The sequence below is a fragment of the Aquila chrysaetos genome, chromosome 26 (assembly GCF_900496995.4).
Source record: "Aquila chrysaetos chrysaetos chromosome 26, bAquChr1.4, whole genome shotgun sequence".
NCBI lineage: Eukaryota > Metazoa > Chordata > Aves > Accipitriformes > Accipitridae > Aquila > Aquila chrysaetos.
Genome location: NC_044029.1, coordinates 4,767,541 through 4,781,035, shown reverse-complemented (window position 1 = coordinate 4,781,035; position 13,495 = coordinate 4,767,541). Strand labels below are relative to the sequence as shown.

Below are 13,495 nucleotides of genomic sequence, written 5' to 3'. Positions count from 1 at the left end.
TCACTAAGCCATTGGCACTATAGAAGGCAACTAACAAGTACAGAGATGTTCTACACTGTTTGATATCCTCAGCTGTTGAATACAGCAGTAATTCCAAACTTCATGTAAATCCGTGAAAACCCATAGTCTCTGTGAACTCTCGTGTACATCCTCAGCCCTTTAAGCATGTAGTTGCTCTCCTATCTTTCTGGATTTAACTTTCTCTGAAGTCAGTCAAATCAACAATGAAGTGACACACACCAAGAGAAATGCACGAAAACACATTTGCAGAATTCGGGCGTAAAGCATTCATCAATAACACCCCTTCGTTCTGCAGTGGAGATGGGTGAGTTCATTTGCATACATTAGCATGTGAAATGGCTGTGTTTAGACGTGCTCGTTCAGCAAAATCTGGTCTTGCTAGTTACATATAGAACTATTCTTTAATTGTGGATTTTTCTTTTTATTTAATTATTACAACCTGTTGCTACTACTCAACTAGACTGAGTACAGACTTTTGTATACTCGGCACCTTCACAGTACCTACCATCTAACCTAAAAAGGTGAAATGCTGATCTCTAGAAAAAAAAGCTGTAAGGAAGAGAAAAAAAACTCCTAAGATGATAATGTGTTTTATCAGCTGGATGTTAGCCTGTTTTTTTCCTAGCTTCACAGATATTCAAGTATCTATAGCACATCTGGTGCCTTGGAATAAACAATTGTAATCTGGGCTGATAGGGCTCTCCTCCCAAGGATGCACAGTGTCTTATTGTTTGATTCTGGTGGGAGCAGTCTCTGTGATTTTCTGCTTGGTTGCATTTGGGTTTGGGTTTTGTTGGGTTTTTTTTCAGATAGGTGAGATCACACACAGAGATATGAAACCTCTTCCAAATGACTATAGCACAGCTTCCCACCCCTCTGCAGGCACAAATAGTCTATACGGAAAGTACGGTATTCAAGATATTCTTGGTATGGGCAAATGTAAACCTCAGGCCTGGCCTCATACTGGGCGTTTAGAACCCATGTGGTACTAAAATTGCTCTCGAGCAATCCTTGTTCGACTGGAAGAATTTTAAGGCTAGTGCCCATTTCTAGAACTCAGATCTTTGCAAATGAAGGCTTACTTTGCAGTAAATTTTACAAAGCATAAATACAGTAATGCCTTCCCAAACTGTCTGTCACTTGGGGAGCCATGAGGTTGGTGTAAAGGAATTAACAACATCTAGTGACGACCACAATGCAGTGCTGACCTGCATATAAATAACTGCTTACCACTGAGCAGCATATGCCTGGGGTAGAGAATCTAATTGCTTTTGAGGAACGGGATTACAGCGAACTTTGCTTAGGGAGTCAGGAGAAAAAACCGAGGACAGAAGGTTAGTGAAAAGAGGATATTAACATTCATATAGTCTTGAAACTTGGTGAATAACTGAAAATATTTGTAATCGTGTTGCTATGACACCCAGCTATAACTAGGAGCCTTAATTTTGAGTTAGCAGGTATACTGACATATGTAGAAGGAATGCAAATATTTAGGTTATTTTTAAAATTGTTCTCTCCATGTTCTGTAAATTTCATGTAATACAATAGGCAGTTTAGGGACCAAGACCAGAAATGGTACCTAAACTAAATGATCCCTTTTCACCCTTCCGTCCTATGCTTGCACTTGCCAGCATCAAACAAATACAAAGATATAGCTGCAGAGGTGAAGCATTCCTTGTGAGAGATAGCAATTCCTTGTGCATTTTATGAAAGTAGGAAGACAGAAGGAAAAAAAAAATGTTGCTGGTAATCCCACTAGGAGAAAGACTCCATGACTCCAACACTCTATCAGACATCAAAGAATCTTCACTGGGCCATATCCTCAAGACCAAAGTAATTGAAAACCAATGTATTTTGTTACACTGCTTGCAGAATTACTTCTTTTTCTTTGTTTCTGCCTTCTGCTACTCTTTTTTTTTTTTTTTTTTTTTTTTTTTTACCCTTGCCCTGGAATACTGACTATTAGTGGAAGAAAACATGGGCCAAAAGATGCTTTTAGGCTCAGTGCAAGTAAAATGCTACTCTGTTTCTTGAAAGTGCTGGAACTTCTGCTGCGTGAACCTTGCCCTGTCTCTGCGAGGTGCAAGAACAAAGTGGAGCATAGTTGGCTCAAACAAATGCTCGTGAATGTTGCATTCAGCGTTCCCTTTCACGTGTTGTAGACCAGGAATCTTGCTTCAGTCTGAAGTTGCAGCAAGTCAAACTGGGAAGCTATTATGTTTTGGTAGTTTTCATTGCTCAACAAGTGGCCTGCCACATCCTGGGAAGGTTGCAGGTTTCATGACACCTCTCTTTCTGTCTCCTTTTAGGAAGAGGCTTTTGAAGTCAGCTTGCTCAGGAGATGGCAGTGAACAAAACCATTGTTTTCTGTTGTCCTGTCTACAAAGATTTAGGTTGTTCCCCTAAGTCATTCTAGGTCCTACACGGACTGCTGCAGAGATCCCCGAGTATCCATATAGGTGCTGGAAAAGCCATGCAAACTGGCTACTCCAGAATACTGGCTTTAGACTTTGCTTCTTTGCGCTCCCTCTGTACCAAGGGATATCTTCCAGGAGAAGCTATAGTAAAAATTCTCCTTCTTTTATAGCGTTCTCAAATTCCCGAAGGAGGCAACTTAAGCCTCTGAATCAGAGCTGGAACAAGACACATAAGTGCCAGGGGAGCTTTGTTTCCTCAAGCTAGCCACACTGCATGGAGGTCCTTGGACCTTCCAGGTGCTTTCCCAGCCCCTTGACCTTCCATTGTCCACCCCTGTTCTTCAGGATTTTCCACTCAGCCATTAATGCGACTGTAACTGAGTTCTGGACCGCAGCCTGCACCGCTCTGTGTGCATACCCTCCATTTGGCATGTGTCTTGGAAGACATCCTTGGAGAGGCACCACGGGTGATCCAGCCTAGCATGCTCCTGCTTTCTGCTTCCCTGGGTAGAATAGTACTTCAGCACTCCTGCTCTGGAGTTCAAGGTTTTTCCTAAAATGTATTTCTTCTTCTCTGCCAGATTATTTATTTTGAGCAGTATGGCACAGGGTTTCTTTATCCATACAGTTTTTCAAAGCCACATATACCATTAAACATATGACAATACCATTAAACATATGACAATGCCATTAAAACCACCTTAAAAAGTTCAGCAATTTCTTGGAGGGCACAGGAGGGGGGACAGAGAGGAGAAAAGGAAAGAAGAAAAAGTAGATCTGAAAAACTAGCTTTCTACAGTGCTACACAGGTAGTTTGTCAAAACTTGCAGAGTGTTTCAGCAGTCCTTTTTTTTAAAAAAAATAAAAGTTTGATGGAAAAAAAATTCTGCTGTCATCCTGAGTATTGTAATTAATGAAGTCATGCATCCTCATTTAGACAGCTGCCCTCCCCAACTCAACCTGGTATTCTTCTTTTGCTAGGCTGAAAGATTTAGATGCTATGTGTTCGGAAGTCATTTAGATTGATATTTTTGTTTAAATTAAATTGAATTTTTTCATTAGACTCATTGCCTGGAGTTCTGTTTGGTGCTTTCTTAGCCCTGTCGATTGCTAACTGTTTGCTCCCTTAATATCCTGAAATAAACCCTGCACCTCAGGCAGAACGCGAGGAAATCTGGGAATATTATATGACTGTATTTTGTCAGATGCATGCTGATAAACCGTTCAAGGATATCAGACAGGACTCGGGGTGGTTGTACTGCCCTTGGATCAGTAAAGGCTTTGTTAGACGCTGTTTTGACTTCACAGCTTTGCGTCAGGGCGCGGAGTTCACAAATAGACCTTAATTGCGGTGACGGCCTCAGCCGGGGCCTCCACCCTCGCCCTCTGAGGGGCCTGGGTGTTCGTTCAGTCCTTCCTGAGCTACCCCTCAGCTGTGCCTGACGCAGTGTCGGGGGCTCCCGCACCAGCCTCAGACCCGGCCCGTTACCTCGTCCTGCCCGACGATCCCCGGACCATCGATGGGCCCCGCGGCAGCAGCCACCCCGCTCTGCTCACCCGCCGTCGGTGGGGTCACCGCTCGGCTCGCCTTGGGGTGCCCACGGCTCCCGGCTCACCCGTCCTGAGGGAACAAAGCCACCCTTGCTGCTCCCTCCCTGATGCTTTGCTTCTTGAGTTCAGAGCACCTGAAAAAGCAATTTTAGAAAAAGATTTAGAAAAGCGATCTTGTCACGCTGCAGTTAGGCTTTTATAAAGCAACATTTATATTTGCATTTCAGAGGAAATTTAGGTACAGTGCTCAGTGAGACTGGCGTCACCTGTAGTCCCCATTTAAATTGGAGTTCATTCCTACAGCCCAGCTCCCCCGAGGCCTGCCTCCACAGCGGTTACTTAGGGTGTAGTCTCATGTCAGGGTTACGTGGCTTTGTATTTGCATTGCTGCTAAAGAGGGCTCCTGCCCTCCTCCTCTGCCACACACTGCTGCTCCCTCAGCTCACATCATGATCTCACAGAAGACATGAGCTGATCGCAAGCGTGAATAGTTCCTGGGTGAGCAGGGAGCTGATGTGAACCACAGGCAGTCACGCAGCTGTGTAGGTCGGGCATTTTCTTTTGGGACAGGAACCCATATCTGAGGGTGTGAGAAGGGGACTGTCTGTAGCTCACTGCATTAGGGACAGTGTGAAACCACATATTTGAGGTCAAGTTATACCAGAGAGCTGAGTCAATCTGTCAAAAAGAGGACTTCTTACTTCCCCTTCCCAGCTCACCCCTCCTACTCTCCTTCCTCACTCACAGCGTTTCCCCCACCGTTCACCCCTGGGGCTTGTCAGATCCTGCTGAGCTGATTCAATGCACTAACTTGGCAGAAAACCAGCCATTTAGTCTGGTCTTCTGCTGGTCTAGTGAATTGATTTGGCTTACAGTGGGGTCTAGCAAGCACCAGAGACGACAAAAGGTAACACAAACGGCAGTGAAATTGCCCCTTGTAGTATCCATGAGTTATTAACCCAACTTTAGATGCCTCTTCTCCTTTTGGAGACACTGATCTCCTCCTCCCTTTCCCGGCACTCTGCCCTATATTCCTGATCCCCTCCTTTCATTGGTACACATCTATTGGGGTACGGGGTGGGTTTTTTCAGCTGGGTTACCTTTCTGACCAGCTCACTGAGGCATCGGAGCCGGCACTAAGAGAAGCAGTAGGAAACAGAGTGAGATGTGGCAGATATAGGATTACCCTTTCCCACAGCAGCAACCTGTTCTGTTGGCTGAGCCGATCTCATCCCAGGGCACCGATGTGAAGGCCGGGATGGAGAGCACGATCCTCCTCCCACAAACCCACAACCATCACTGGGATTGCAGCAGCTCTGAGAACAAAGTTAGCTAACTACCCCGTACGCCAATAAAGGCAGGAAAAGATAAACAAATAATTGCAATTATGCAATTAATACTCTCAGAACAATTCAACACAGCTGCTGACCATCTTCCTATGACAGCTTCTGCTGTCATGGAGTTACTCACTGAGTGGGTGCATCCAGGCCAGCTGAGCCTGTGGCTGACTAATCTTACTTCCTCCTCCTACCCCTCTTTGCAATCTTATAAAAGTCTTACTGCAATTACAACTTTACAACTCTATTTCAAACCACAGATTCTTTATTTTGCATAAAACCATTTTTATATTTTTGTCAAGTATGGTAGAAAGTCTGTTCAACAGCAAAAACCAGATGTATGTACACGTACAGAATGAATTCTCACAGTAATATCTAGATTTTATATTTAAAATGTTCTTCAGTAAATCCCAGTGTATTTTACAAGAGTTGTTATGATCCCTATGTACAAATGGGGAAACTGAGGCACAGAAGTGCAGTGTTTTACTCTTAGCACTAATTGTAAGAGTCACTAGACAATTTCTGAATGATCTTAACTGGCAGCACTGGGTGAAACTGTACTGAGAGGAGAAAAAAAACCCACCAGTTATATGTTTTACCAACTTAGGACATCAGAATGGGATGCTGTGAGTAGGAGCCTTCACTGTAGCAAATAGCTTTTGATTTTTTTTCCATTAAGTTGCTGCTTAAATAGAGGCATAATATTGCTTACTTGAACTACAGTAATCAACAGGAACACAAATTATTTAGGCTGCATATGACCACTACAGTTTTGTCATCCGTTATTTACAGCTGCAGCTTGACTTCTTACCAGTAACCGGATGGACCAGTGACGAGATGGTGTGAGATCTGCTAAAGAACGAAGACAGCCTATTGACATAAGCGTTGGTATTTACTCTGGGTGTTTACAGATTGACTTAAAACATAGAAATCTGTCTGGCTACAGCATAACTTGAGAAGATTTGAGAATTAAGACCATAACTAAACTACAATGTCTCATTAGAAATTTGTATCCTAAATGTATAGAATAACCTCACAAAGATTAAGATATGTTATTTCAGGAGTGAAGGCTCGTCCCTCTCCATTGTTAAGGCATCACCTTTACAATAAAACAAACCCATCCATTCACAAATTCAGTTCCACTTCTAGGTATGATTGTATAGTACCTTTTCTACTCCAGATTTAAAGGAAACAAAGGAAACCAAATCCTTATTCCTGGAAGATTTTGAAACATTGGTTTCTATGAAAAAATAAACAGTTATTATATTCAGTTTGATAATGAGCAGCCTGAATGATTTTACTAAGAAACAATTTCCTAAATATGCCGCTGCAGCAAAAGAGCTGGAACAGCCAAGTCCCAATTTTCCATTTCCCACAAGAGGTGTGTGTGTGCAGCTGCTGACACAAAACCCACGCCAATCCAGATGCCAGCTCTGATTTATAAATTTGTTCGTCTAAAATGGAGCCAGCCAACATAGTCCTGCCCTCATTACTGCACAGCATTTGTTGCCTAACTATAGGGCAACTGTTTTATCAGAACATTTCTTGGAGAAGTTTGTAACTGACTAAGAACAGATGATGGTTTTTCTTCAGCGAGAGAGCAGCCTAGAAACAAAACTTTCCAGGTTTTCAAAGACATGAAGTCCCAGAAGTCTGCAACTCATCACCATTAGTGCCTCCACAGTATCCCTGCAGTTAGTGGAGAGAACAACCTCCTTTCTGTTGAGCCAACACAGAGTGAGCAGCTCCCCTCTTTGCTGTCTACGACCTGCTGAAGCAAGCAAGGCCGTTGGCAGTTATTAATAACCCCATCTCCAGACATGCTGGAGAAGTGTGTAGTCACGCTTCTGAGCTGTCCTTAAGCAATTCCTGTCTCCCTACCAGAAAGTTGTAATCCGTCAGAACATGCTTCTAAGAATAGACTCGCAGAACATTATGTGTCAGGGAGGGGGTAGACCTCATCTACTGTATCCTAAAAAATCTTTTTATAGAAACCATCTAAAAATAGCCTGGAAGCTTAACAAGGAATGTGGTTTAGTTTTTAAAAAATAAAAATAAAGTTCTGCTGTACCTTCAATTACAACCTTTTAGAACCAGGATTTAAGTTACAAGATTTGCCATTAGAGTGGTGTTTCAAAAGCACACATTTCCAGAATAAAATCATTACAGAAATACCCACAGGTTACCTCTAATTTAAAACTAATTATGCAATGAGGGTATAAAATCAGGGAATCTGAAAAAAAATCTAATGAAGGCTGTTTTGTGAATTCAGATTCCAGAGGGCTGTCAAGTGTTCCCAATGAGTTCACACAAGGGACAGAAGATTGCTAACAATTTCTGATGAACCTTGCAAGTGATATTCTATTGCAGTGATGTGAAAGAGAAGACTAAAGATGTGGTAGCACTAGGCAACAGATACCAGTAATCCTACTGGTGGCTGTCCTCCTGCTTGAAATCAGAAATTCCCCCCCGAGAACCACGTAGTATTTGCTATATGGAAAAAAATACAATAATTGAAAACAAACAGTACAGACTGGCACATGGTGCAACATTTATTAAAAAAAAAAACAAACAGAAACTTCAAATTCAAGCTCTTTTGCTGTTCTTTACAATCTTGTGGATGAATTAGCTCCTTAGCTGTTAACAGCTGAATACCACCAGCCTATAAAATCCCACCGTTAGAAGACTTGTGGGTCACATTCATCAGTAACATCAGAAACTCTTTTTCAGACTTGTGTCTGAGGAGAGAGAGTGCGCGTACCCGTGAGTATTTGTCTGTATGCAGTCCTCAGAAAACACATATGGCACTGAAGAGTAAAAAAATTGTTTTGATAAAAGCAAGTAAATTGATATAGGAAACAGTAAGGTAGGAGCACCAGAGGCGGCTTATATTGCCATGACAACTAATATACTCGAGCATATCAAGATCTAGTATTTTTTATAGAGAGGGCAATTTTCTAAGGGGCTAGCAAGAGGTTTTTAAAAATTGATTTTTCTAACAGATGCTACTCCATATAGAGGATAAGTTAAAAAAAAAAAAAAAGTGTCTTACACTGGAGAAAACAGCAGGTGTGATTTGCAGTGGTCTCCAGCTGTGATGGGAGTTAATTTCAAGGTTTCCACTGGACAGCAAGGGATTTTTGTCTCCTGCATGGATGAACAATATCCTTTTGAGAAGGCATCTAAGAGTCAGAGGTGTCAACCAGTCATCATCATCACTGAGTTTAGGCAATCTTTTAAAGAAGCTATGATAACTAAGTTTTGAGCACCTTCAAGATAAGTCAGAGAAGCCTTAATTTTACTTAATATTTCCTAGGAAACTAGAACAAGGCCCAATGTGCTTGTGTCACAGGTTCACACACAAATACACACACGTAGCACACACGATAGCGTTCTGTGCTAAGGGACCAAGAATCTTGAGCAGCAGTTCCCCCGTTGTCGTAATCTGTTCCTGGTCATAAACTTGGCAACAGTCACTTTGAAGTAATTCAGTTTATCCCCACTATGCCTATGGGCAAGATATGTCTGAAGCTCACTCCTTAAATGCAGTTTCACTCCTTTCTTCTAATTTCCAGACCACACTTGTTTCAGACAGTTTATAACCATTTACTTATTTTTGTCAACACTGCTCTTGAGCTTAAAATCCTCAGCATGTTTTCTTTGTCCGTCAGTAGAACCAGAATCTTGCTTGTATTCAGCTTCGAAAGGCTGTTCTTCATCCAAGGGCTGCCCTCATCCTAGCACAAGGACTTCCTTGTGGGAATAATGAGCTGGTACACAGCAAACGACACACAGAACTGTGTTGCTTCTGTTTGGTGCTTGAGCCCAGATCAGACCCCTCTGTAGCTGCATGCAGAAACTTGACGGGAGTGATGGAGAAAGTTGTTGTCCACAAATGTGGAGGAGCCTTGTAGTGGAGATGTGATCTCCCACCTCGGTTCCATCTCTCCCAAGTAGTATGTAAAACGTTTTGGCCCATCTCTGCCCCCCCCTTGTGGGTTACTGAATCTAATATTGCAAGAAGGACCAGAATGGATGTCTTCCATCTTCCACCATCAGGAAAAACATTCAAAAATAAACCTTTGCCGCTGCTAAAGGGAACGATCGGCTCTTGACTAGTGATTTCTGGCTACACTTGTGCTACACCTCTGGAAGTTACCAGTGTAATGACAGCTCTGCAGCTACAGAACACAGTTAGACGTTGCTGAAATTGTGAGGCTTCCAGCGACGACTGCATGAAATTGCTGTACCGCAGCCAACGACCAGAAAAGGTGCACTGGTTTGAAGATGTCTGGAAGAGGTTGCAGCCTTTTCGGGAGGTATTATCCGAAACTCTCCCTCTTCTGTGAGAGGAACCGAGACACAGCTGGCTGATGGGAGTTCGAGATGACTCCTGGGTGTGTGAAAGCCATGGTGCCATGTCAGGTACTAGAGCAGCAGGTCAGGTAATTGATTTGCGTCTCTATTCCTTGTCTTTTATCAATGTTGTGTAAATATAACACTGTCTTTGAAACGCTTTGGTACTCGGGTCTCTGAAAGAAGCAAAGCAAGCAGCCCCAGAGCAGCAGTGGGCCCGTGGCATTCAGGCGAGTTTTCTGCCTGCCTTAAATATCTGAAATGCGCTATTTCACATCGGGAAAACCCAGGCCTTCCCCGCGAGGAGGTATGACAGGTACTGCCAAGGTTTGCCAGACTGAACAGAGGGGACTGCTGCGGCCACGGCGTAATTTAACCCGGAAAGCAGGCAGGCTACGCTCACAATTTTGCGAAATAACCCATAAAGTCACAGATGTCCCTTCAAATGACGGGATTTGAGAGGTTTATTCCACAGCTGATACACCACCTCAGCGCCTCCACCTCAGGACTGCCTGCTGGAGGCGGGGCCAGGCAGGGCGGGAAGCCCCACCCGGCGGGAGGCCCCGCCCACCCGCACTACGTCTCCCGGCGTGCCGCGGGGCTGAGCCGCTGCCGGAAGCGGAAGCGGACTCGGTGCCGCTTCCGGCGCGGTGGCCGGCGGCCGGCTGCTGAGGGGAAAGCGGCGGAGTCCGCGCAGGTAACGGCCGGGCCGGTGGTGGTTGTTCCCGCCTGGCTGCGGTTGCCGGGGTTGGGTCGTTTCGCCTGAGGGTCGCGTTGTGCAGCGCTTTCCTCCCGTCCGCCCCCCCATCGTTTTATGCAGTTGATGACAACGTCGTGCCCGGCCGATGAGGGGAACCGCAGGCTAGGCCTGCGAAATGGGCCGGAGGAAGGGAGCTCGGGTACTTTCAGAGGGGTTAAATCGCTGTCTAGCACTCAGGGGGCTTTTTTTAATAGCCTGCAGATCCGTTTTTTATGAGGGGTACTCTTTGGCTTGCTTTGGCGGATTAGTGACTTTTTAAGCTAAATATTTTCTTTAATAATAGAAGTGTCAGGTTTTGTGTTCCTGCTTGCTGCTGAGGGACCGTGAGGAGTTTTGCGTGTGCTGTCGCAGGGGTGGGAATGCCCCCATTTAAACTGGGGAGCAGGGTGAGGTGCTGGAGGCCTGACCTTGGACAAGGCGGGCCCCGTCCGCCCCATTCCTCACGCCTCTTCTGTTAATGAGCTTTCAGAGGAAAGTTATGAGCAGCTCTGGAGGTGCTCTGTGAGTGTTCGCTGACTTCAGCAGCGCTTGTCACCGGTAAAGAAAACCGTGAATGATTATTTGTCGAAATTGGAAAACGCACGCTTCTGGTGATGTTCTGAAGTGCTAAATACAAAGTAGTTTTAAAAAGGTCTTGTTTCTTTCTTTTTTTATGACTATGTCTTTAAGCTGTCTCCAGTTATGTTTTTTAAGCTTCGTTAAAAGTTTCCCTTTGAAGCAATTTTTTTTTTTCCTGTAGATAATGAAAATTTAAGATCATCTTTTTAAGTGTCTTTCTGCTTCTGTGAAATTTGGGTAATATTTAAGGTATTCTAAATGGTGTTTTTGTAGCTTTTAGGTGTATTGCTTTTGAGATGGATGAAACCAACTGCATCTAGAGTGTTTGTTAAACCACAATAAGTGTTATTTATAAGTACTTCTGTTTTTATACTGGGTGATGATATTTACATTGTGAACAGGAAAAGCATGTTTCAGGAATAATTCTGTGGAGTGCGCTGAAGGAAGGATGCAAAACTTAGGTGGGTGAATACCAGTAGAAAAACTGTGAGAAGACCCAAGCTTGGAAACTTTTTTTTTTTTAACTTAATGATGTACTTTCAAAGAGTACCTCTTAGTAAATAAAGTTGTGTACCACATTTGACTATTAAGGAAGCAAGTGCCAGTATCTTAAATAATAAGGACTTCTAAACAACTGATAAATAATGACAAATAGACTGCACACATTTTATTTATCCTTAAGATATTCAAGAAATTAAATTGTAGGTCTTTTGTACCCTGAACAGTTATGAAACTGGGTTCTTTCAGAGGGTGTTATGCAGAAAAAAAGGATACGGTGTCCATTTGAGTTCTGTCTTGTCCAGGACTGGTTTCCTCTCTGCTGTCAGCATGGCAACATCGCTTAGAACCGCATGGTCCAACCTCTTCTGGATGCGTTCAGTAGCAACCTGTAGGCGGGCCCCGCTACAGAGTAAGTAGTGATAAAATTGTAGAAGTCCTATATTAAAACTTGTTCTTTGAGACCTTCTGTCTTGTACTGTTTAAAGTAGTGGCAGCATGGAAGTGAATTTTCATTTGAACAGAATCAAGTCTGATATTCCGTGTTCTCTGCTAATAGTTAAAGGATATCTTGATTTGGTTTTTTTGATGGTCCTCTAATTTATTAATTAGCTTGTAAATACCACCCCTCTTACCACTGATTATATTTGAAGATTTAAAGTTATTTTTTCAGATTTACAAACAGTGGTGAGAAAAGGCTACAGTAAAATCTCATTACTTAACATAAACAGAGAACAAGTGAAAACAGGCAATATTATTTCTTAGATTTCTGTCCATGTTTTAGATGTCAATAGAAAGATGTAGGGGAGATAGTAAAGGTGGTAGAAAAGACAGGAATGGAGAAAATATAATGGAGAAGTTACATTTTAGAGGTTAGTGGGCAAGGAGGGGAAATAAATCTTAGGAAGAAATACGAACTATTTACAGTAATATTTTACCAGAACTCAACTTCTTAATAACTAAGAAAGGTTTAATTGGAAGAACTGAAGCATGGAAGTGCTAACAGAAATTCTAAATTTAAGAATTTTATATCTAAAATATATATTTAAGTATATTAGCTATATCTTAAATGTAAAATTCTTAAATTTAAATATTTGAGAGGAAAATAGCTACACAAAAGTTTCTTTTTGGTTCTTTCAGCTTTCCCAGTTTTGACACACAGAATGTTCTCCCCCTCCATTATGAACAGCCAAGAAGAATCCTGTTTGTATTAAAACTAAACATGGTCTACATAAAATAACATGTCAGAAAAAAGCTGAAACCTTTTTATGACTTATTTGAAAACAGAAGGCTCAGAACATGCAAAGACTTAGTTCTTGTGATCATAATTCAGTTCTTAAAGTGTAGTGGTAGAAGAAGCTTGACTGGACTCAGAAACTTACATGTGGATTTGTGTCAGGTTCTGGCAGTAAAGGAAGGGGTTTGCCAGTAAAAGTCAACTATGGACACCTCCCAGGCCCATCTTAGGCATGTGTACCTATACAGTTGTGGAAGGCAAGATGCCTATGGTATGGTTCCTATACAAGCGACTGTTACTATTTGTCATGGTTTAACCCCAGCCAGCAGCTGAGCACCACGCAGCTGCTCACTCACTCCCCCCCCACCCAGTGGGATGGGGGAGAGAATCAGGGAAAAAAAGTAAAACTCGTGGGTTGAGCTAAGAACAGTTTAATAGAACAAAAAAGAAGAAACTAATAATGATGATAATAATAAAAAGACAATAAAAGAATTGGAATATACAAAACAAGTGATGCACAATGCAATTGCTCACCACTCGCTGATCGATGCCCAGTTAGCTCCCGAGCAGTGATCCCCCCAGGCCACCTCCCCCCAGTTTATATACTGGGCATGACATCACATGGTATGGAATACCTTTTTGGCCAGTTTGGGTCAGCTGTCCTGGCTGTGTGCCCTCCCAGCTTCTTGTGCCCCTCCAGCTTTCTTGCTGGCTGGGCATGAGAAGCTGAAAAATCCTTGACTTGGTATAAACGCTACTC

General features: G+C 42.9%; 2 protein-coding genes across 6 annotated transcripts in view; one reads left to right on the top strand and one right to left on the bottom strand.

Annotated features, from left to right (window-relative positions):
- The first annotated feature begins 10,112 nt into the window (after positions 1-10,112).
- MRPL42 (mitochondrial ribosomal protein L42) overlaps positions 10,113-13,495 on the top strand; it is an 11,312-nt gene continuing 7,929 nt past the window's right edge. Inside the window, exons 1-2 of one of the 2 annotated variants that reach the window (XM_030002570.1) lie at positions 10,113-10,379; positions 11,748-11,910. In XM_030002570.1, coding sequence (XP_029858430.1) covers positions 10,116-10,379; positions 11,748-11,910 — 427 coding nt within the window. In that variant the 5' untranslated portion in view covers positions 10,113-10,115. Of the gene's footprint in view, positions 10,380-10,542; positions 10,582-11,747; positions 11,911-13,495 lie in introns of those variants that run through there. The other variant, XM_030002571.2, reaches the window with a different exon arrangement.
- LOC115336059 (homeobox protein Hox-D9-like) overlaps positions 11,779-13,495 on the bottom strand; it is a 25,463-nt gene continuing 23,746 nt past the window's right edge. For 2 of the 4 annotated variants that reach the window (XR_003921604.2, XM_030002569.2), the window contains one exon: positions 11,779-11,887. Coding sequence is in view for 2 of the 4 variants with exons in the window: in XM_030002569.2 (XP_029858429.1) it covers positions 11,842-11,887 (46 nt within the window). In the remaining 2 variants the exon portion in view is untranslated. The remainder of the gene's footprint in view (positions 11,888-13,495) is intronic. The other 2 variants (XR_003921603.2, XM_030002568.2) reach the window with 1 other exon arrangement.